This window comes from Podarcis pityusensis (assembly GCF_964106645.2).
Source record: "Podarcis pityusensis genome assembly, chromosome: 2".
Lineage (NCBI taxonomy): Eukaryota > Metazoa > Chordata > Lepidosauria > Squamata > Lacertidae > Podarcis > Podarcis pityusensis.
In genome coordinates this window covers 85202920-85225551 of record NC_138029.1, presented here as the reverse complement: position 1 = coordinate 85225551, position 22632 = coordinate 85202920, and the positions used below count along the sequence as shown (strand labels likewise).

General features: G+C 42.7%; 1 protein-coding gene and 1 long non-coding RNA gene across 2 annotated transcripts; one reads left to right on the top strand and one right to left on the bottom strand.

The window, feature by feature from the left end:
* Positions 1–311: 311 nt before the first annotated feature.
* On the bottom strand, positions 312–15921 carry UQCRC1 (ubiquinol-cytochrome c reductase core protein 1). Its single transcript, XM_080996049.1, has 13 exons — positions 15763–15921; positions 12966–13106; positions 11341–11427; positions 10052–10181; positions 8280–8478; positions 7322–7401; positions 6510–6625; positions 5937–6080; positions 4233–4393; positions 3141–3226; positions 2212–2300; positions 1416–1491; positions 312–564 (listed from the first exon to the last, which is right to left on the bottom strand). The coding sequence occupies exons 1-13, from the start codon at positions 15835–15837 to the stop codon at positions 500–502; spliced, it is 1449 nt and encodes a 482-aa protein (XP_080852175.1). The 5' UTR covers positions 15838–15921; the 3' UTR covers positions 312–499.
* LOC308471777 lies at positions 15922–22583 on the top strand. Its single transcript, XR_013983151.1, has 2 exons — positions 15922–16012; positions 21624–22583. It is a non-coding gene; the product is annotated as an uncharacterized lncRNA (long non-coding RNA).
* Positions 22584–22632: the final 49 nt, after the last annotated feature.

The following is a 22632-nucleotide window of genomic DNA, read 5'->3' as shown; positions in this document are numbered from 1 at the left end:
CTTCTTCCTGCCTATTTGGTGCAAAAAAACGGAATGAAGCCTCACAGTTTCCCACTAGGGCAAAAACAGTAATTCCTGCTTGCTTAAGGCCTCCCCCCTCCCTTCCCTGTGAACGCCTTTCACAGGCTAAAGCAAAGCGCAGGTCACAAAGTTTTTAAAGAGGTTGTTGCGAGGGTTAAACGATACTGGAGACAAGTGTAAGCAAGATTTAAACGGTAAAAGTGCTCCCTCCTTGGAAAGATGAAGAAAAATGCCCTCAGCCCCCATGAGTCACTTCCATTGCAATTTAGCCATAAACACTGGATGCCAAATCCATTTAAATTTAATTTATTTAGCTCTCTGGGACACACCTCTTACACAACGATAAAGAAGAATGTTTGTACAGAAGTCATGGAGCCCATCTTGCCACTGGCACACAAGAAACCCACAAGAACAGACCCAGAGGGGAGGGCCCTTCATTAGCCTCGCTGCCTCGCTTCCATTCTGCATACAACATAGCCTAGAAACGGAGCCAGTACATGGCGCTGCGGATACGGTTGTAGTCCGGAAGTTGTTCGATGGGACCTGAGAGAGAAAGAGAGTTGGTCATTAGAAAACACAGTCAAGAAAACATCTGGCATCATTGCTGTCCCGCTCCTCTCTAATCCACACTAAAACTATTATGGTCTTAAATCAGCTAAAGCAGAGCTAGTCTTACCCGACGGCTATGAAAGACTTAAGATCAATTGGAACAATGTGTCTCTCTGTCCTCGGCTCCTCAGAGCCCAAATCCCCATAGTAGATGTTTGATTCAGCAACAGGGCAAAATCCAAGTCTCAGACAATATGGTGTTTGAGGGGATTTTATAGACTCCCAGTTTTGTCTGGAAAGCCCCTTCCAAAGAGCTTTGCTTTGAAGACTTAGGTGGAAACTTTAATGACTGCAGTGTGCAATGGAGGAATCACCAGCTCCTTTAAGTAACCAAGCTGTTCAGGCAGGTTTTCCAAGGGAAGCGTTTCCTTGGCTGGCAGTCAAAGATGCAGGAATGCTGCTACAACGAGCCAGCCCACCTGCTAGCGTTGCATAAATGAAACTGACCCCAAATGAAGCATTTTACAAATGTTGCCAGAGCCCTTCTCGGTTAAAATCGTAGCTCCCTCGTAACGGGAGATGTAAAAAGGGTGGTGTGCAGACTTGTACTGCCTCAAGTGCTCAGATCAAACCTGATTCGCCAAATGCAGCAGGTGACTAATTTGGCATGGCTAATCTGAAACAACTCAAACAGAGATGAAGCCAAATAAAGGCCAAAATAGGCAAGTGGTGTTATGAAACACCCTCCAATCCCCAGAAACCAAGGTTTCTAATGAAAGCAGCTACCATTTATGTCCTTTTTCATCTCCCAAGAAGATGAAAACATACAAGGCATAACCACTTACCAACTGCTGCAACAGCTGGGCATCTGTCATAGAGATATTTGCTGCAGACTTCCCGAATTGTTGCTGCATCAACCGCCTAGAAGTGTCAGAGAAAAGCAGAGGATTACACTTCAAACAATAAAGTCGGAGGTATTACTTTGCCACTACCCAGCAGACTGCTAGCCAAGGACTTTGTCATGGCTGGCAGAACTCTGAAGCTGGAAGGATCTCACATGGTTCAGTGATTTCTAAGATCATCTACAATGTTTTTCCCTCAAGATACATAGGAAAGCTTTACAATTTTCTGCAGCGTCTGTCCAATTAGCCTCAAACATGCCAGCACTGCACTTCAAGAATCACAACACGCTTTACTAAACATTTTGGTATGTTGTGACCAGGGTTCCAGATCTAGGCTTGATTTCCTGAGTTCTCTAAGTTCACTGCTGATGAGCAGGTGGTTACATATGCTGTACAGATACTTAAGTTGAACATAACCACCTACCCTGTTTTCCTGAAAATAAGACAGTGTCGTATATTAATTTTTGCTCCCAAAGATGCGCTAGGTCTTATTTTCAGGGGATGTCTTATTTTTCCATGAAGAAGAATATGGTACACATATTTCGGGGAGGCCTTATGTTCAGGAGGAGGCCTTATTATCGGGGAGGTCTTATTTTGGGGGGGTGTCTTACTTTTGGGGAAACAGGGTAGTTGTTGTTAAAAAGGAACTATGCAGAAGGTCCAGCTTTCAATGACAAGCATTATGTTCCAGAAATGCAAGTATATTTAACTTCTCCTTCCATTTAATAAAGATACCTACAGAAATTCTGGAATCCCATTCTGCCAGAGATATCCGGCGTCCGTAGTTCAGCAGATGGCTTCCAATATTCTCACATGCAGGAGTGGTACCTGGAATATATGAATTAGTCAATTGTCAGTGGAAACCTTAAGCTGTGTTTTAAGATGTAAAGAACATTATGTAAGACTATGCAAGCAGCACCTGTTGCGAACTTACATTTAACAGGCCCTGTTATATGGTCTTTTTAGAAGTTCATTTCAGAAAGCTACAATAGAATAGACTTGTTTCTGGCCAGAGGCAAGAATTAGGTGAAGCCACAGATAGGACTATAGTTCAGCTATACTTAAATTAAAGGTTTACACCACACACACACACACACACACACACACACACAAATCCAGGCAAACAAGTGGCATTATCAAGGGTCAGATAGAAGTATCTGGAGTGCCATATTGAGTCCCAGGACTATCTTAAGAGACACTCCCTGTTTTTCTCCTAGGAAGGACTGGTTCTTCAAAGATGATGGTTCCTATAACATATTTGTGCTTCATCCAAGCTAATGATCTTAACCATATGCAAGCGGACTAAAATTCATATAGTTGAGACTTATTTTAATCTCATGTCAGCTCCACTTATTTTCTATCATGGAGACAAATGGGTCTCATCTAGGAAGCTCCGAATCTGAACCAAGTGATAAAGACAAGACGGAGCAGAAGAAAGACTGTGTTGTTTCTGATGGGCACAGATAATTGCGTTACCAACAGTAGCCTTCCTGCTCCAGAGGTTGCACACAATGGACAGGTAACAGGAAAAAGCTTACTAGAATTTATAGACGTCAAATAGCTTGGGCTTTACGTTCAAGTGAGAGTCAGGCACCTGGAGAAACATTCAAAGATCCACTCAGAAAGTGCAAAGCAGGAACTCCCCAACTTTTTTTAAAAAAATCATACCATCCAGTTGAGCCATCAGTGTGTTACGAACAATGTTTTTGGCTCTCTTCACCTCGCTGTCAGTCACACTGGTACAGAGGCGCATCCTGCACAGGAAGCGGAGGGGAAATGTTAATCAAATGCCAACCACTTTTAGGTGACTCTGCCTTTCATGTTTTCATAGGCTCAATATTAAATCTTTACTATGGTTACTAATCAGTAGACAAAACCTGAGAGGTGCAAGCCATATAAGAAGTGATCAAAAGGCAGCACAAACATGGACAAATGAGTTGATATCCTGAATGAGGTGATGTCTGTATATCAGCCCTCAATGTTATTCATATTCTTCTCTATATAACACATGTAATGGATGTTTCTTCCTCAATAGACTTAATTGACATTGTCAATACCTATGGCCCCAAGAGATTTGCACGTGTCATAGATAGGTTGCAGGGAGATACATTGTGAAGCCTTATACAGTACTGTTCTGCCTACACCTAGTATTTGTAAAGCTAAGATAAGATAAGATAAGATAAGATAAGATAAGATAAATTTATTGTCATTGTCCGTATATACACAGTATACACAACAACGAAAATCAAACACCCACCCAAAGACCGGGTTCACATACACATTTGCACGTATCTCCAACACTCTCATCCTATTCAGACATAATCTATAAAAAACATATCATACTCCAGAATGTAACATAACCTATTAAAGGCATAACATAACCTAAAAACCTGTCTCATTCCTTCCTACTCCCTGCTTGCTATTTCTTGCAACTGGCCCTGAGATCATTATTTAGTGCAATCAGAGCTCTTGGATAGAAACTATTCAGAAGGCGTGTGGTTCGTGTTTTCATTGTCCTATATCTTCTGCCCGAAGGCAACAGTTCAAAGAAGTTGTGAGCAGGATGGGTGGGATCTCTCAGGATATTGTGTGACTTCTTCAAAGTGCGAGACGTGAAGATCTCATCCAGGGTTGGTAGTTGGAGCCCAATAACATTCTGGGCAATTTTAATTATTCTCTGTAAAGCTTTTTTATCAATGTACTGACTTCCCTGCAGTGCAAGTTTTGTAGGAACAGAGCTGGCAATGAGTTCATACTCACCATTCACCCTGGGCAAAGTGCAGTGTGTCTTCAACATTCATAGCATCAGTAACAAAATAGAAACCGAACAGACCTGTGTCAGAGTAGCAAGTGTTGAAGGATTGGAAACTTTGACACAGCTTGTTTTCCACAGCAATTCTAGCCAGCCTGCTCGACTGATTCTGTAGGTAAAATAATTATGACCAGTTATGGCCATCTGGTTTGCCCAACAAACCCACCAAGAAGTTAAAATTAAGGAAGCAGAAAACCCAGACATCATAGACCACTGTGACTGTGGATGAAAACCACCTGCACTCTGTGACAGAGACTGTTCCTCAACTGCACAGATACTATGAGAATGTAAGTCAGAAAACCAAAGGGGATAGCCTGGCAATTACTGCTTTGGAGATTGCTGCAAACTTGCCATGTGAGAATCCCAAGTCCTTCCCTCGCTCAGTATGCAGTTTCATGTTGCAGTGCAGTGCAGTCACTGCTCTCTCCACCCCCCAAATTTGGGGCACTAGTTGTTGCTGTTGTTTTTGTTTTTAAAAAACCAGACTGAATACAATGAACGAGACCATTGTCTCACTTGTCCTATTTTCAATTACCCTAACCAGAAGCAGATCAGTTGGAGATATTAAGGGCTGAGCCTGGGGTTTCTATATGCAAGGGACATACAATGAGCTACAACCCTTGTTGACACCTGCCAGAAAGACATCAAGGAGCACATTCTCAGATTTATATTCATGTTGATAGTCAAGGATAAACACACAGCAGTTTGTGGTTTTATTCGCATGACTAGCAGTAGCTGAATTATCTAAGTGCATGAAGACAGCACAAACAGGTGCATCAAGAAGTCAAAATCCGAGCATATCTTGACTGTTCAAAGTGCCTGAATGCTGACCTACTCAAGCACTGCACCAGCAGCAAAAGCATGTAATGAACTGATGATCAACTCTAAATTATTTGAGTTCCCTCAATGAGACTTTAAATCCAAGACATGTAATCTTGCCTTCCGCAAGCCTATCCTTTTCCGGAGACCTGCATATCCGAATGTGGAAGGCAAGAATCATTTTCCAGGCAACTCATGTTTACCTGACCGTGTTAGATTTGAGGAGACTCACTGAATAGATTCCCTCTCTATTCAGGAATTATGGTTTTTGAAAATACAATCTCCACAATACACTCTTCAATGGAAACAAAAATATTGGAAGTATATAGCTATAATGGAGAATATCATTTTTTGATTTTATCATAATTTGAGATTTCAGCAAGGATTAGAGCCTCCAGACAGTTTTAACAGATTTGGCATTCCTTTATAGTGGAAGCATCAGACAAGGCTAGCAAATCTGGAACTATGCTTTGTGATCTGATAATTTAAAGGCACCCCTGTTTAGGGAAGTTTTTAATGTCTGATATTTTATTGTGTTTTTAATACCCTCTTGGAAGCCGGCCAGAGTGGCTGGGGAGGCCCGGCTAGATGGGTGGGGTACAAGTAATAGATGGTGATGGTGATGATAGTTTACCTGAACTTTGCTATTTTAACTCATGTGCAACTAACTCAAACACATAATCAAATTAAGGCCACATTTTCACACTATGGGTTCATTTACCTAAAACTGCAAAACGCTGTATAATTTTGCTAGCATACAAAATGGAAATGCATGTGGGAGGAGACTGTTACAAGTAATGCAAAATAGATATCCCAGTCCCATAGGAACTTACCTTGCCACCACCAAAAGTAACATCGTATCGCCCAATGACTGCATTAGCTACCAGAAGGGGAATATTGTCTGGATTGGCCCAGCCTGGTCCCTCCACTGCAATAGCAACATGAGCCAAAGGCAAATCATCATCTCTGACTCTGATCTGGAAAAACACACACATGAGAAATGAGTTCAGGTTTCAGGAGTAGACTATGAGATCTCTCACCACATGTTGCTGATAGATGGCACAGAAGAGGGCAGAGCAAGTTTAAACAATAGGGGGGCACAGGAATCCGTATGCAGGATCTTTGTGCCTGCACACTCTAATCCTATACTTGGGTTTTCAGCTTCAAAATATGTATAAATACAGAGCAGCCTCTTACAATAGTTTGTCCAAAAAGAGGGGTTTGACAAAAAAAGAAGCGAGGGAGGCTATATTCTGGGGTGGTGAATTCAAGACTAGAATACAATTTTGCTAAACTAAAGGAGTCGGCAAACTATTTTATCACTATTAAGAACTGCCTAAGTGAAATTGACACTTTCTGAGATCCACTCTCTGCTTGTTGAGGATGCCAAGTATTTAAGACTCTACCTCACTCCCAGTGAAGCGGCAGTACGGAGGAATGGGAATTGTGTCTTCCTTGTATTCATAGGGAACATTGCCAAAATGCTGCTTGGCAAGGTCCACGACTTCTTTGTGGCTGACCCCTGGTAAAGAAAGCAAAAGGAGTGACAACAATACAATGGCTTCTGTTTTCGAGAAAGAATACAAAATAAATTTCTTGTTGTTTGGCAGCTACATAACATGTTAAAATCTTATTCTCTGATAGCTCTTTGGGCAAGAGTAGTTTAGCAGAAGTTTACGTAGTGCATATTGTCACAGGAAAGTTAATTCTCCCACCCCAATGAAAATTTATTCATCAAGTCTATCTACTCAAACGTCTTTTACTACATAAAAACATTTTATCTGCTTTCATGTGAAACTGGAAAAAAAGAAAACAGGCCTATCTGTTAGTTTAGGCCCTATTGATTTCATTTTCACTATGTTGCCCTAGCAGGAACAAAACTGGGAATGTGGTCCATTCAGTTCATAACACGGACTCAAAAGACATGGAATGTGATTTAGCCATGCCTTGATTCTAAGCTTCCTTGATCAATTGTTAAGCATATACAGGGTGCAGTGTGTACTTCCAGAAAACATTCAAAAAAGATTCTGACAAAGGCCAGTGAAATAAAGGAACTGCAAGTACCACCAGGGGAAGTTGATGGGCTGATCTGACTTGAGATATTTTGCCATCTGCTCCAAGCTGGCCCCTACTGTAATCCTATTGACATTGGTATATAATTGTACATCAGGCCAGTCTAAGAAAGATGAGCTATTCCTAACAGTAAACTAGTACCAACCTCCAGCAGCTGCCAGGACCATGCGAGGGGCTTTGTAGTGAGTCTCAACATATTCTGTTAGATTTGCACGGGACAAATGCCTAATGAAAATACAAAAAATACATTAAATATGCAGAGATGAGTTTCTTGTGCAGTTTTTACACCACTGCAATTCAAGCACTCTGGAGACCCTACCTTTCCTTCCTAACAGATAGTAGCTGCAATCAAACTTGCTTAGGACACTTAATTCCTGTTTTTTTTATAATAAAAAAACAATGGTTCTAAAATATGTATAACTGTGCACAGGATTGTAATCAATGTCTCAGTCACATGGATATTAGCATGAGAATAATTTCATTGGGCTTGGACCTGAAGAGATGCCAATCTGGATCTCTGCTCAGAAGGGAAGTATTAGACAAGCCACTCTTCCTCACCCAGAGTGCTTTATTTGGAAAACGGGAACAACAGTGATCAATTCTTAATAAAAGTTGTAAAAATACAGACTGTCAAGTCCTTGGCAACATCTTGCACTACTGATCTGCTTTCAATTGCAACTTCTTTCTAAAGTTTAGTATGTTAAGCTTTTAGTCCTGTTGTTGAAAAGACGTTATCCCTCTTCTTTTCAACATCTGTTAAAATAATGCAGGAAGTCCCAGGTTCAGTCTCCAGCATCTCCATGTAGGACCAAGAATGTCACCTGCATGAAACCCTGGAGAGCTGTTGTCAATCAGTGTCAACAATATTGAGCTAGGTAGACCAGCGTTCTAGCCTGGTATAAAGTATCCTATGCTCGCCATGTAAATACACACCTTCTCTTTGCTTTTGTTAAGGCCCTTGCTACCTTATGTATTGTATGATACACCTTACCATTTATTTCAGTTATTTACTTCAAACAAGAACCTCCATAAAATATAACCCAGCAGTGGTGGGGAAATGATGTCAGATGCGCTTTATTAGCCAGGAAATAAGCTCTCCTTACTTTGCATTTGCTGTTGTTCCTTCAACAGTCCGACTCAAAGCAGTGCCTTGATAAGCTGTAGCATGGAGGTAATCAAAGACGACATGGGACAAGCTGCCATCAAGTTCTTGCATTTCTTGAAGGATGACATTCCGCTCCTTTTCAATCTGGGAATCCTCATAGCTGCTGTTCTGCACTACATCAGCCAGAATCTCAATTGCTAAAAAAAGAAAAGAAAAAGGGGTGGGGAGAGACATATTTTCTTGCCAAACTGAATGGAGAAGACAACTAGACATTCTTGGGCGAGAAAGGAACTTGCACACAGATAAGCAGCAGTGGTTCCCAATTAGCTAATAATTGCAACTCTCCTGTTTTTCAAAAGCCAAGTCATGGACCTTACTTTTGAAAATGCTCTGCTGTAGTTTCTGGTATGTGTATGGTGCCACCATACCCCTCCCCCGCCAACATCTTCCAGTGCAAAACTGAGGCGTGCATCTTCTGGGCTGCACTCCTGCACGAGTCACATGACCTGTGGGAGAGCATGGTGCCGCAAACGTGTGTTTTGGGGCACTGCAATCTCACATGTTTTTGGGTGCTGTGCTCTTCACATGAGAGCATGGCCCCCCAAAATGGGATGTTCTGGACATTTGACGGGTATGTGCCAAAGGCATCCTGGGATCCACAGACCACCAAGTGGGAACCACTGGCCGGTGTTCAAAACTCCCATTGTTCTAGGAGCATTTTGCGATAGGAAATTTCATTAGACCAAGCAGTTTCTGAGCTCTGGGCACAGTACTGTGCCAAAATTTCAGATTAAAACTGCAGAATGGAAGGAAAGGAGTACCTTTTTTCTGCCTCCCCACTTCCAGCTACTCTTTTAAGACTGGAGAAGAGACCCTCTTAAGAGTATTAGGGGGGTGGGCTGGGGAAGGACTAGACTATGTGAAAAATGAACATAATATTTTAGCTGCTGTTCATTCATTTTCAGCTTTGTATTTTTGTTATTAAAAAGCATGCCTAGACATTCTGTTGTTGTGCCCGTAACCTAGGTTTAAGTTGCCAATTAGCTCCTAGCTTTCATATCTCAGTTTCTAACACTGCTGCCGGCATATAGCATTTATGGCATCATAAAGCTACCCCACAGCCAATCCCCTAGTGATGACAAATAGAACACATCCTCCATCTTATTTCCTGCCTGTCATTCTTCTCCATCCTGCTGGTTTTATACTTCCCCTGCTTCTATTATTCTCCATCCCTACACCCCCCAAAATCCAACATCTCATTTGGGTTTACATCTCAGTTGCTGTTATATGGACCTGTAGTGCTTAAACTACAAAGCTTTTGCTAGCATATAGGGTAGGTGGTCCATGCAACTAGCATTTTGTGAAATAATCAAAGAGTGAAATTTCTGCCAAGGCAGCACAATTTTACATCTTTTGATAATTGCTGGGATTATTGTGGCCCATTTTGGCCATCTGAAAGCAATTGCTTCTTGACAGCAATAAAGTAACCATTTGTCCAGCCCTGGGCAACTTCCTTTAGGAAACCACAACACACAGGCTGCCAAGTGGTTAATGCACTGTTGTCATGTGGAAAATTGCTTCCTGCTGACTGAAATTGGCTTAAATCAAAAGCCATTATTTTGTGTGGAAGTGCAATTAAAATATAGCCTTCTACAAAAACCCTGTGGATTTGTTTTGTCCTTTGAAAGCTAATTAAACACAAATGCAAAGAAAGCAATATCCCCGCCTGCCAAAATCTCAAGTGTAAAATAACACAACCCAATGCACTACCTTTGGGCAAATCTTTGGCTAACGCTTTCATGAAGAAGGCAGTCTGCTCACGAGAGGTGTAACTATTGAGATGTGCACCCATGCTCTCAACTTCCTTTTCAAATTCAGGACCAGGGCGTTTCTTTGTACCCTAAAGAAATACAGATAGACAAACAATTGGATATCTGGGGGCATAATGAGTACATAATCAGTAGCTGAAGCGCCAGAATTTTTAACATATGTGGAAACTCTCAAATTGCACAACTGAACACAAATTCAACTCAACACTGTCACAAAATACTGCCACACAGCTTTTGTCTTAAGTCCATTTAAAAAAAATCTTTAAAAAGTAGTCTCTTTCAGAATGCCTTAAAAATGCTAAGCATTTGAAGAATTCACTCTGATGTGGTGAGCACAAGCTCTCCCTGCATGAGGATATGTACAAATAATATTCACCACACAAAGGAAATGGTATTCACTTTATTACATTTTTATTCTTTCTCCTCAACGAAGTGGAATATGAGAATTTGATTTCAGCCACAGAGAATAATGGGAGAAACAATAATTAAGAACAGGCTGATTAAATTACAGACACACATCATGGTGGATCAGAGAAGAATCAGTGCATTATAAAGGTTATTCATGCTCTTCTCAAATATACTGAAACTATCAGATAGGTATGATCCAATCAATCTGATTTTTCTAGAAGTCCTTGCCAGAGATCACAGCAAAGTCATGCACTCATTGCAAATGCTGGTCTTTCTTTTTTCTGTTAACTTGTATTGTCCTGATTATCTTTATGTGGGTTGTAAAGAAATCAGACTGTGTAAAAGAAATTGGGAGGGAATATGCGCTTAATTTGGTTCCTAGAGCTAACCTTGGCTGGCTGGTAAATATTTCATGAGATACTAAAAAACAAACAAGGTAAAGTGTGAATTCCAGTTATACTGGTCTGTAAAAGGCATTAAAGCAAAAGTATGTATCTTTGATGTTGGTTGGTTTGTGGACTGGGATATAAAGGATCAGAGGTAATATCAAGCTTAGGGAAGGAGGAAGGAGAGCAGGCTGCCAAGATCCTAAGGATTCTGACTGAAAGATCCTTGCTTAACAGAACTCTAGCTGATGGGGCTAGCAGGATTCAAAATGCCAATCAACTGTATCCAACAAGACAAAAGCCTGCTCCATGATCTAAGGAAACATCATGCAAAATTTGGTTACAATAGCCTTAGAGGTCTCCAAATGCATAGTGAACAAACAACTCTCCAAAAATACATAGAAGATATTGATAAGAGAATAACTTGCCACCTCACCTTGAAAGCCAGGTGTTCCACAAAGTTGCCAACTCCATTGTTCTTCTCAGTTTCATAGCGGCTTCCCACTCTGATCCACACCCCAACCTGACAAAAAAGAAACAGTGAGTAAATACACTACGTATTAGACCAACTTTCCAGACATTTGCCTGCTATTAAGACAGAGTGCACAGAAAGCAGTAGCTTAGCTACAATTTCCACTACGCAGAGAATGACAATTACACTCTTAAATCCGTATTTCTCCCTGTATTTTGTAGTTTACAGAGGCTTTTCTTACTGAGGCACAGCCTTTCTACTAATTGAATTTGTTCAAAGCATAATTGGAACTGAGAGTACAACAGGGGTTTGGTTCTAAAGCCTCCTCAGTGGTGGCACCCCTGGTGTGGAATAGCCACCACAAAGATGCTTGCCTGGCACCTTTCTTATGGCTGTTTTCATGCCAGATTAAGACCTTTTCATTATATTAGGCTCTTAAAATCTTAATTTTTATCCCACTGATTATATGCAGCAATGCCTTTAAAAATATTGTCATATATTGCATTTTATTATTTTATGCCTAGGAATGGCTTGAGTGTAGGTACAGCTTATTAGAACTATAAAGGTGTCTCTATTTCTAGCAATCTGGCTCAAGTTATTTATTCCACTCCATGGCCTTAAGGTACCCCAAGTGAACCAGAGTTACATTATAGAACAGTGTTTTAGTAAGAAGAGCAATTCTTTCCTTTAGCAGCAAACTGCCTTTAAAACTATGAAGTGGCCATTATAATAAGTCCTAAAAACAGGGCTGCTGTTGAAGAATATTCGAAGGCTATAAATGGGCAGAAACCAGTAAATATGTCAATGGGATGTCAAAAGCATAATACACTCCAGAATTTCACTAGCCTTTCATACACTTTTCAGAGCCATTCAGACCTCATATGACCAAGATACGTTCTTCCTGTATCTTCTTACAATGTCTATCACCACTCTAGGTAAGTTGTTTTTAGACATTAACCTTGAGAGAAATCTTTCCACGTTGACTTGTCTACTGAGGTCAGAAGTCCTGTGTGCCTTGTAGAAGATTCTGAAGCATATTTTAGGGAATGGCTCAGCCAGCTGGTCCTCACTGTTGCCCTGCCTGAACTGAAACTGAACCCAAGAAAACACTCAACGGCTATACACTGAAAAGTAGATCAGTTGCGCTGGACATGTTTCAGGAACATTTGCCTGTCATTCTGGCCTTCTCACGGAGAAGCCCCAGATAAGTTTCCACAGGAACCTTAGGATTCTTCAGAATAAAGCCTGAGAATCACTGCCATTGATCAGTAACAAGCAAAGAACAAGCAAGCAAAGTCCGAAGAGATGGACAGTTGCTGCTTCATAGCTGTGAATTCCTTTTCCTGGAGAGTCACTGAACATTTTTTGAATCATTGAGAGGAATTATTTAGTGTTTGCTCCTCATTTAGTTTGATATTTATCTTTTAGAATTATCTTTTCTGTTTTTCAAAAATAGTACTTTTTAACTTGAAACTCAGAAAGATGGCAGGTTATGCGCTTCAATAAAAAATAACAAACTTTAACTGAAGATAGGCCCAAGTGAAACAACAGAGACTCTAATAATTTTCAGAACCCCATATTATGCTTACCGTACAAGTAGGCTGGCCAGATTGTTCAGAAGCCACATGTAAGCCATTGTCTAGAGTGGTGACATGCGTCTCAGGAATATTATGCAGCACCTGAGCATAAGATGCAGTGCTTCCTCTTCTTGTCAAACTCCATAAAGCTGGCTAAAGAAAAGTTTATTGTCAAAAGCACAATTCATATAACAAGATAAATACACAAAGAGTTATATAAAGACATCAGATACATGTGAAAAATTACTTGTATGCAATTTTATGTTGTTACAGAAACCACCTGATGAAATGTGACCACCACCAAAAAAATCACAGCGTTAATACAAAAAATAACTTCTGATCAGAAAGAGGACACCATGGGATAAGCATACATCATATACCTGAATGGAGTTTTCAGTACAGTCATACCTTGGGTTACAGACGCTTCAGGTTACGCATTTTCGGGTTGCACACCACGCCGAACCAGGAAATACTGGAATGGGTTACTTCCAAGTTTTGGCGCTTGCACAAGCACAGAAGCTCTAAATTGCGCATAAGTACCGAATTGTGACCCGTGCATGCGCAGACGCGTCGCTGCAGGTTGCAAATGCTGCGGGTTACGAACGTGCCTCCCGCATGGATCATTGTATTACATCACCAGTATCTAACTGACCTAACCAATTCCTTCCTATAAGGGTCCAACACAGCAGAAAATCCATTTTTGTTCAATCAATCTCAATTTTAAATATAAAGAAGCACTAAAGAGAGATGGCTTTGCAACTTTCCACTGACTGAGCTGAATGTAGCACACTTTTATTGCATTTTGTCTCTAAGATCTGAAACATCCCATCTACAACATTGCAATAAACATTTATAAACAACTATTTAAAATTTAGGTAAAGGTAAAGGTACCCCTGCCCGTACGGGCCAGTCTTGACAGACTCGAGGGTTGTGCGCTCATCTCACTCTAGAGGCCGGGAGCCAGCGTTGTCCGCAGACACTTCCGGGTCACGTGGCCAGCGTGACAAGCTGCATCTGGCGAGCCAGCGCAGCACACGGAACGCCGCTTACCTTCCCGCTGGTAAGCAGTCCCTATTTATCTACTTGCACCCGGGGGTGCTTTCAAACTGCTAGGTTGGCAAGCGCTGGGACCGAAGGACGGGAGCGCACCCCGCCGCGGGGATTCGAACCGCCGACCATGCGATCGGCAAGTCCTAGGCGCTGAGGTTTTACCCACAGCGCCACCCGCGTCCCAATTTAAAACTAAATTTAAAATTTAGTTTTCTGCAAAAACACAGTTATTTGCCCCGGCAATAAAGGAGAGTCCAAGGCACTCAAAGTCAATGGTCTATAAATAGTCACTAAAAGGTGCTGCTATTAAAGATATTGCCATTTGGCAGTAGCAGGTAAGCAGTATCTAAAGTACAAAACTGAAAACAACAAATTCTCCATCCAGTCCCATTTATTGTTCTAATGTATACATCTCACTATAACCTACATCTTTCATAAATAGGACTGCCTCAGATTACTGCCCACCAGTTAGCTTAGCATGTGCATTTGTCAAAGTGTAATGATGAGCGATTCTATGCCATGCCTCCCTAGCCACTGAAATTTCAAATGAAAGCAGGCATTTTGTAGATCCCAATGCCATCCATCCACAGAGGGGTGTCAAATACATCAACTCCAAAATTACCTGTTCAGGAGGATTTGCAGAAAAAGGCTTTACAATCATTGTACTATTAGCTAAAAAGAATGCCTTATGAAATCTTCCTTCCAGTACTGAAAACTACATCTTTTAAAGTGAAAAATGAGGTGCAGAGGTTCCGCCAAATAAACTTGTGAATTCCTACATTAAATCTTGGCAAATGCACTTGGGGAAATACACAAATGAACACCACAAAGCATATAAATTACCTGTAGCAGAACATTAAACTTAAAGGTATTAAACTTGCCCCAAATACTAAGTCAAAATAAGGATTATCTTTCTAGATAGATTGATGACAGAGATAGCTCATTATTTATTATAAATTCAATGTATAAATTCATTTGGGAAATGTCTCTAACAATTAAAACATCCCCAAATTTCATTAAATGACCTGAACTCCTAATTCTATTATCCCATGAATCAAATCTGACGTGCGCACATCAGAAGCTTATTTTGCAACACAAAAACGGAGAGATTTTTACATCCGCATAAAGGGGGCAAATTGACAATTTCTGCCCAATCTCACTTTAGCTCAACAATGAATTTAAGAGCTCTGGGTCTACCACCACAAACGTTTCGGAAAACATGTTTCTTCCTCTTTTTTGGGCTATGTTCCCAGAACGCTACCCAGCAAGATGTGGTCAGTACTACCCGCCTAAAAAGAACTGCACCACTTGACTTCAGAAAGAAACCCTGCCCCTTCTTATGAAGTCTTAGAAAGGATAAACACTCTGCAGCTGCTCAGAGGCACGTTTTATTTTTGCTCCAAAGGACACGGCCAATGTGAGGATATGGGTGGGTAAGTGGCGATGCTGTCAAAATGAGCACCGCCCCAGCAACGGCGGCGGCGGCGGGGGGGGGCGTGAAGGTTGGTAGTGGGGCCTGCAACCCACGATATCTGTAGAATGTCACGATTTGCGCTTCCATCGCCGGCAGCTCTCAGCCACTAGGCCTCGCCCGGCTGGTGAAATGGGCGGCCTGGACGGGCGCCGTGACCTTCGCGGGCGGCTTCCCCACGGGCTCCGCACACACTCCCCGCTTCTTCCGCTCCCCCTCGACCCACCACCGCCGCCCCTTCCTCCTCCTCTTCCACCCCGTCAGCGGCCCACCCGGTCAGGCACTCACCGGAGCGTGAGGACCCCGCAGAAGGGCCCGGCTGGCCACACAACCCGCGGCCCGGCACACAGAGGACGCCGCCATCTTGCCGCCTTAACCCCGGCAGCTCGGCAGGAGGAGAGGGAAGAGCGCGTGCGCGGGAGGAGGAGGGGGGGAATCAGAGATGGGGCAAGACATCCGCATGCGCAGGAGAAAGATGGTAGGGCCCGTAGACGTCGTAAAGGGACTGTCTGTATTAAGAGGGAGTCACCAGAGAGAGGTAAGAAAGAGTTAAGAGTCACACACACAGGCTAAACTTACGGTAAAAGATTGAAGGCCGCCGTTGGTCAGGGGCCTCTCCCTGGGCGTCGCTCGCTTGCGTCATTTGAGGGAAGAGGCCTATACCTCGCATGGGAAGCCTGAGTGGAAAACTTGTTCCAGTTTAGACCGGAAGTGTGTCAAGAGGAGCTAGCAGTGCTTTTGGCGAATCTTCTACCTCTATGAGGGCAGAAGCCCGTGCTGTTTCTTTCAAAGTTAGCCCGGAATCTGACCCCGTGCTTGTGTGTTTCCGTATTTCCTAAGATATATTTTTTTAATTTTTTTATTCAAAATTAAAACAAATCATATTATTCAAAAACATATCATCCTTATTTCCCCCCCGTTTTTCCTCCCTCTCCCCACCCTCCCACACAAAACCCACCCCCCAGCCCCGGCTTCCCTCATTTCCAGTCTTTGGTTTCTCTGAGAATGCTGTTTTTTGCATGTTACAAAGTTGTATAGATCCTCAAACTATTTGGCTGATTATTAACAATAACAAGTTTGTGAATGTTTATTCAAAGCCAGCCAAGGAGTCCAGTTCGCTTTGTTGCGTCTTCAAATACTTTGTAAAGGGTTCCCATTCATCTTTAAAGTCGCAGTTATCCTTGTCCCGTAGCTTATATGTCAATTTTGCCAGTTCTGCATAGTCCATCAATTTTTCTTGCCATGATTCTTTAGTTGGGGTTTCTTCAGTCTTCCATCCTTGTACTATTAGAACTCTCGCAGCCGTTGTCGCATACATGAAGATGTTTTTCAGCTTTTTTGACAGATCTTTCCCTACAATCCCTAACAAAAACGCACCAGGTTTTTTAACAAATGTTAAATGGAACATTTTCTTCAATTCGTTGTATATCATTTCCCAAATTTTTAAAATTACATTACAATCCCACCACATACGATAAAATGTCCCTGTGTTTCCTAAGATTTAATTCTTTCTCTTAAACATAAAAAGTCAGAGATAGGGAGGCTGAAGAAAAGAAGAACCCATCTCATAAAATGGACAGGCCGTTGGTAAAATCTTCCACTGTCCTGGGAGAGAGGATTTATAACGAGGGGGTTCCAAATTAGGTCTTTGACCAGGGTGAAATAAAGCCTAGTTTCGCCTCTGCCTTTTCCCCTGACAGGGACTCAAAGCGGCTTACTGCTAAAATAAAAGCAGCTAAAAACGGGGAAAGCAATCATTAAAAAACACACACAATCAAACATTAATAGAATCAAACTTCTAAAAATTCATCTCTTTATCCTCATTTTAATCCAAACGGGAAAATATTAAAACGTCCGTCCCCCCACTTGCACAAAAGGTTCTTCAAGGCAGTGGGACCTGCAACATGATGTTTCAGCGTGGAGCATTGATGTTCAGGGTTCGGTAGTGGCTGTGTTTAGTGAGATGGAGCTATGAAGCCACCATCCTGACACTTGCGCTGCTCCTGCTTTCCTGGATGGGGCTGGGGGCAGGGCAATGGTGAGGTTGGGGCAATATGGCACTCCTGCCAGTTCAACCACACAGCCCTGATCTCGCCGCCACCTTGCCCCAGGCCTGTTAAAAAAAAGTGTCCATCCCAGCATATGCGCTGCTCCTCTCAGTGTTTTATGCCCTCTACCAGGGTATTTCATTCCGTTCCCTCTGGCCCCTCTCCTGATTTTCCATTCCCTTCCACAACAGCCAGGCTACATTCTGTGGTTGCTGAGCACTTTTGGTCCTCTTTGGGCTGCTTATTGTTACAGAAGTCTGGAAACCTCTTTTTACTATGTGAGCAGGGTTATTTGGAGACAAGAAATCTGTTTTTGTCCATTTTAAACATTGTTCTTATTTATAGCATTTATATCTTACCTTTTTCTCCAAGGAGCTGAAGGTGGCATATGTGATTCTCCTCTTCCTCATTTAATCCCCACAACAACCTTGTGAGGTAGGTTAGGCTGAGTAGCAGTGACTGGCCCAAGGTCGCCCAGAGAGCTTCATGGCCAAGTGAGGATTTGAAATCTGGCCTCCCAGATCCTTGTCCAACACTCTAACCACCATACCATACTAACTTGCAAAACTATTTACCTGGGGAGAGCCCCTATTTCCGGTATCCATCATCAGCAAACCCTTGACCTTACTTTGCCTCTTGGGGCAGTTTTGGAGACACCACTTTGAAAATGGTTGTCATGTGTGCCACTGTGCGCTAGAGGCCACTATCTTCCTTTCAGCCACTGCTACAACTGCTTATTGAGATGAGTTGCAACTATTCTATAATAAGCACAAATAGATTCAGAGTAAGACTAAACATTCTCAAACTTTTTTTTTAAAAAAGGAAACAGTGGTGGTTTACGCTTTGCTTCAGAAGCCGTTTCGGTAAAAAAATAAAACAAAAACTGTACAGGCGATTTCTCGGAAAATCTATAGAGTTTACAGTAGACAGAAATAGCCTTCACCAGTGTTGCAGCAGTTGAGGGGGTATGTGTTAGCAAAGTCACTTACGGTAAAGCAGATGGAGTCCAGAGAGAAAAGAAATCTTGATATTGCTTTACTGAGGAAAAAACAGGATAATTGAGAAAGGAACAGAGAGGTTTTGCCTTGCTTTACTTCAGGCCTTGTGCAGACAGGGAGACATTCAGCTAAACATGCAGAGGAAAACTCCCTCAGAACTACCCAACCAATTATGGCACGTGATACCTCATCAAATATCACACCACTGTGCACGGTTACTAAGCAATACCTCCAACTGTCCACCTCTTGGCTAGTTGACTTTAACACTTACCGTTAGACTGCACATGGAATGATCTCTGCTGTTGCACTTTGCACAGGGAGTGAAGCTATAGAGCCACCCCCTTGACACTGGTGTTGTTGCTGCTTACTTGGACAGGGTAGGGTAGGTGCTGGGGAGATCAAGGCTGCATGGGTGGCACCAGCAAGAGAGCCAAATTGGTCCCAATGGGGCACCTCTGTAGCCTGAACCTCACCACCAAGTTAGCATCAGAGTCACTGGTGTCAGGGGGATGGCACTGTGGTCTAAACCACTGAGCCTCTTGAGCATGCCGATCGGAAAGTCGGCTGTTCAAATCCCCATGATGGGGTGAGCTCCTGTTCCTCTGTCCCAGCTTCAGCCAACCTAGCAGTTCGAAAGCATGCCAGTGCAAGTTGATAAATAGGTACCGCTGTGGCAGGAAGGTAAATGGCATTTCCGTGACCCAGAAAGCTGTCTGTGGACAAACGTCGGCTCCCTCAGCCTGCAAGCAAGATGAGTCCCGCAACCCCATAGTCGCCTTTGACTGCACTTAACTGTCCAGAGGTCCTTTACCTTTTACCTTTCTTCCCCGTCATCAGTGTTGCTACTGCCAATGTGTAAAGTGGGAGATTAGCATACCTTCCAACACCTCAACAGCAAAATCCTGGGACGCAATCTTCCTTGACACCATCTTCCCGTTTTCTTCTCATGAGAGGATGGCAGCCGTTTTGGACATAATGATCTCGCACAATTTCACACCCTGATTTCTCCCCGAAAAAAGCGCTTTCCTCAGGCACGGTGCCCAAAACTGCACGCTTTGGGGTGCTGAGCAAGATCATTGCCCCAGGAAATATCATGGTGAGAAAATGCTCAAGATCACTGCTTCCAAAATGTCAACCATTCTCTCACGAGAAAAAAACGGGATGTCCTGGTTTTTCTGGGACACTTGCGGGGTATGGGATAGAGGACTCAGACAATGACCCTTGCTGTAAGAACCAGTTTGTAGTGCATGTGTGCACACAAGAAACTTGCCTGGGCAGGCCTGAGAAAGAGCTTAGTGCAGTCACAGTGGCCAAGGGTGATCAACTATGACTAATCATTGGCAGGGATACCTTGCCCACAGTGTTTCATGTGCTGGTAACTGAAGGAAAGCATTGCTTTTGCACATGACTGCGGCATGATGGGAAGCTTTGCTTCTGCACATGACTGTGGCATGATGGGAAGTCTTGCTTCTAAGCTTTGTTCTGCTCATGCTGCACAAACCGTGCTGATGCTAAGACATTCCCTCATCACCCTGGTACGTTCTGTTCACCTTGAGTTCACACCATATCAATCTGTACTTACCCCTCCTTGTACATTCCTTTTCGTACCACCCTGGTACAGGCAGCCCATTAGTAGCACCACATCGATCATGATAAGAAGGAAACCATGTCTGTGTAAACTCCGCGTTCCTTTTCCCAACCTTTAATCTGTCTATGATTAATGTCTTATATGCAATAATTAATGTCTTATATGCAACCCTTGCTTTGTACTTATGTTAACCAATCAGCAACAAGCACACACGTGGCAAACGCAGTAATATTCAATAAAAGGGACTCTCCAAGGCTTGCTTGGAGACGCCTCCCGTATGACACCTACCTATTCGTCTGTCGTTCATTTCAACCCAACAGGTAACCTCGTGTTTGCATTATTGCAATGTGCTCTAAGTGGGGCTGCTTTTGAGCTTGGTTTGGAAGTTTCAGTTATTGCAGAACACTGTGGTTGGGCCAGGGGAGAGGAACCTTTTTCAACCTGAGGGCAGAGGAAGTTTTAGGGTAGCACAACCAGTGTGGTTGTACTGGGTGCCACACTGCAGGGGATGCCACAAGAATACTGTAGAACAGAGCTCGAGAGGTGGGGTGTGTGTGTGAATTTTAGCATAGCAAAGACCACGAGCCCAAAGTCCACCACTTCTTAGGGACACATTTCTTCCTGAGCAACCTTCTCATATCTCTGCTGCATCAATGTGTTTTGCTGCTGTCAATGTTTTAAAATGTTATATTATTTTGCATAACTTACATTTTATTATGTGCTTTGTCAGTTATTTTGTGCCCTACTCTGGGATATTTAAAAAAATAAATAAATAAAGAGCAGGTTAGAAATCTTCTAAATAAATAAATTATATTTTAGCCTCCCCACCCCCAGTACCACCACTCAATTGAGCAATGAAGCCAAAAATTCCTGGTGAATTAATTATGAAGGCCTTTTATGTATTATTTAGGTTGTATTCAATTTTTTTGTCTCAGCAGTCAAATGTAATATCATTTGGGCCTTTGGGCTTTGGGTAAAATTCTGAGTCACTGGAGGGGACTTAAATGGAGGTGGGAGGATTCTCAAAGGAGCACAGTAAAAACAAAGCAGGACAATGTTGCATAAAACCCAGGATTAGATTTATAGCAATTTACCATCCTTGATTTATCAGAAAAGAAGTTATCTTCTGGCAGCTTTGAGGCCGAAATCAAAAGGTCACTTGCCAGAATGTATAGAGATTATTATTTTTTCTGCATTAGCAACTGCTAACACTGAAACATTAAAAGTACAGTTACATTGTTTATCTGCAATCCCATATAGCTACTTGCATGGGAGGAAGTCATATTGAACTAAATCAGGCTCTCTTCTGCATAGCAGAAGCATGGAGCCTTTTTTAGCCTGAGGTCCACATTCCCTTGTTGGCAACCTGCTTGGGGCCACTTGTAAGTTGTGAGCGGGGCAAGAAGCAAAAGTGGGCGGAGCAATGGGTGTGAACGTTACCATTGTCCAGTCAGCTAGTTTTTACTTGCCTGTTGTGTGTACACCTTCGCACACCCCTCTCTGTCTTCTGTCCAGGGCAACCAAGGGTTATCCTTCAAGCTGTGAGATACAAGGCGTGTTATTCTGTACCAGAAGGTACCCTTTAATGGTGAGCCATGAAGCAACCTCGCTTCCCCTTCCATGACCATGGTACAACCAGAAGGAAAACTCAGATCCTAAATCCCCACTGCCTTGCGGGATATCTTCAGGAGAAGAAAATGCTAAGGAGTAAACCCTACATGAATCTGGTGGGATGGCGCCTCGTATACCTCCTTCTGACAACTCCTGCAGACAAGCTGGTGCCAAATGTTTTGCCCTGCCATAAGAAGGGGGACAGGAAGGGCAATTTGTGCAAATCCCTGTCTTGTTTAGTCGTTTTTGGGGGTGATGCATAAACCCTAGCAGGGTGGCCCAGCTTTTCATACCAAGATGGCCACAAGGGTACTTCAACATGGAACCTGCAGGCTGCTCACAGCCTTGTCACGTGGAGGTGGTGGCAGGAGTGGGGGGAAGCAAGCCCAGAATTTGGCACCCCCCCACCCAACCCTCGTACTGTCTTCCCAAAGCTGGCTAAGTGAAGTTTCTACCACCCATCTGGCTGGGTTTCCCCAGCCACTCTGGGCGGCTTCCAACAAAAGATTAAAAATACATTAAAACATCAGTCATTAAAAACTTCCCTAAACAGGGCTACATGTGGCCTTTGGGCTGTGCATTGGACCACTCTGTGCCTAGACCATAGAGACTTGTGTGTGACTTGGCCATTATGGTAATTAGCAGCTTTTGGATAATAATGCATTTCATTATTTGATTTGAAATGTTAACTTATTTTACATGCGATGTCTAAAATTCTCATTAGTTGTTGACCATGCTCTGAATGCATCTGAGAATGAACTGCTGTTCCATTCCGCCCTAATACTTGGGCAGATTATTCTGGAAATAATTTGGTATGATGGGAACCATAAATTGCATAAGTGATAAATAATGTTACAAAAGTTATGTGCCTCTCTCTGTGTGTGTGTCAGTTGGTGGCAAGAGTCCATGGCAT

Coding starts and splice junctions, on each gene's coding strand:
- UQCRC1 (XM_080996049.1), bottom strand. CDS start 15,837: ATGGCGGCGTCCTCTGTGTGCCGGGCCGCGGGTTGTGTGGCCAGCCGG. Junction 7,402..8,279: donor GGAACAACAGCAAATGCAAA/GTAAGGAGAGCT, acceptor TATTTTCATTAG/GCATTTGTCCCGTGCAAATC. Junction 2,301..3,140: donor ACTGATGGCTCAACTGGATG/GTATGATTTTTT, acceptor CATATATTCCAG/GTACCACTCCTGCATGTGAG.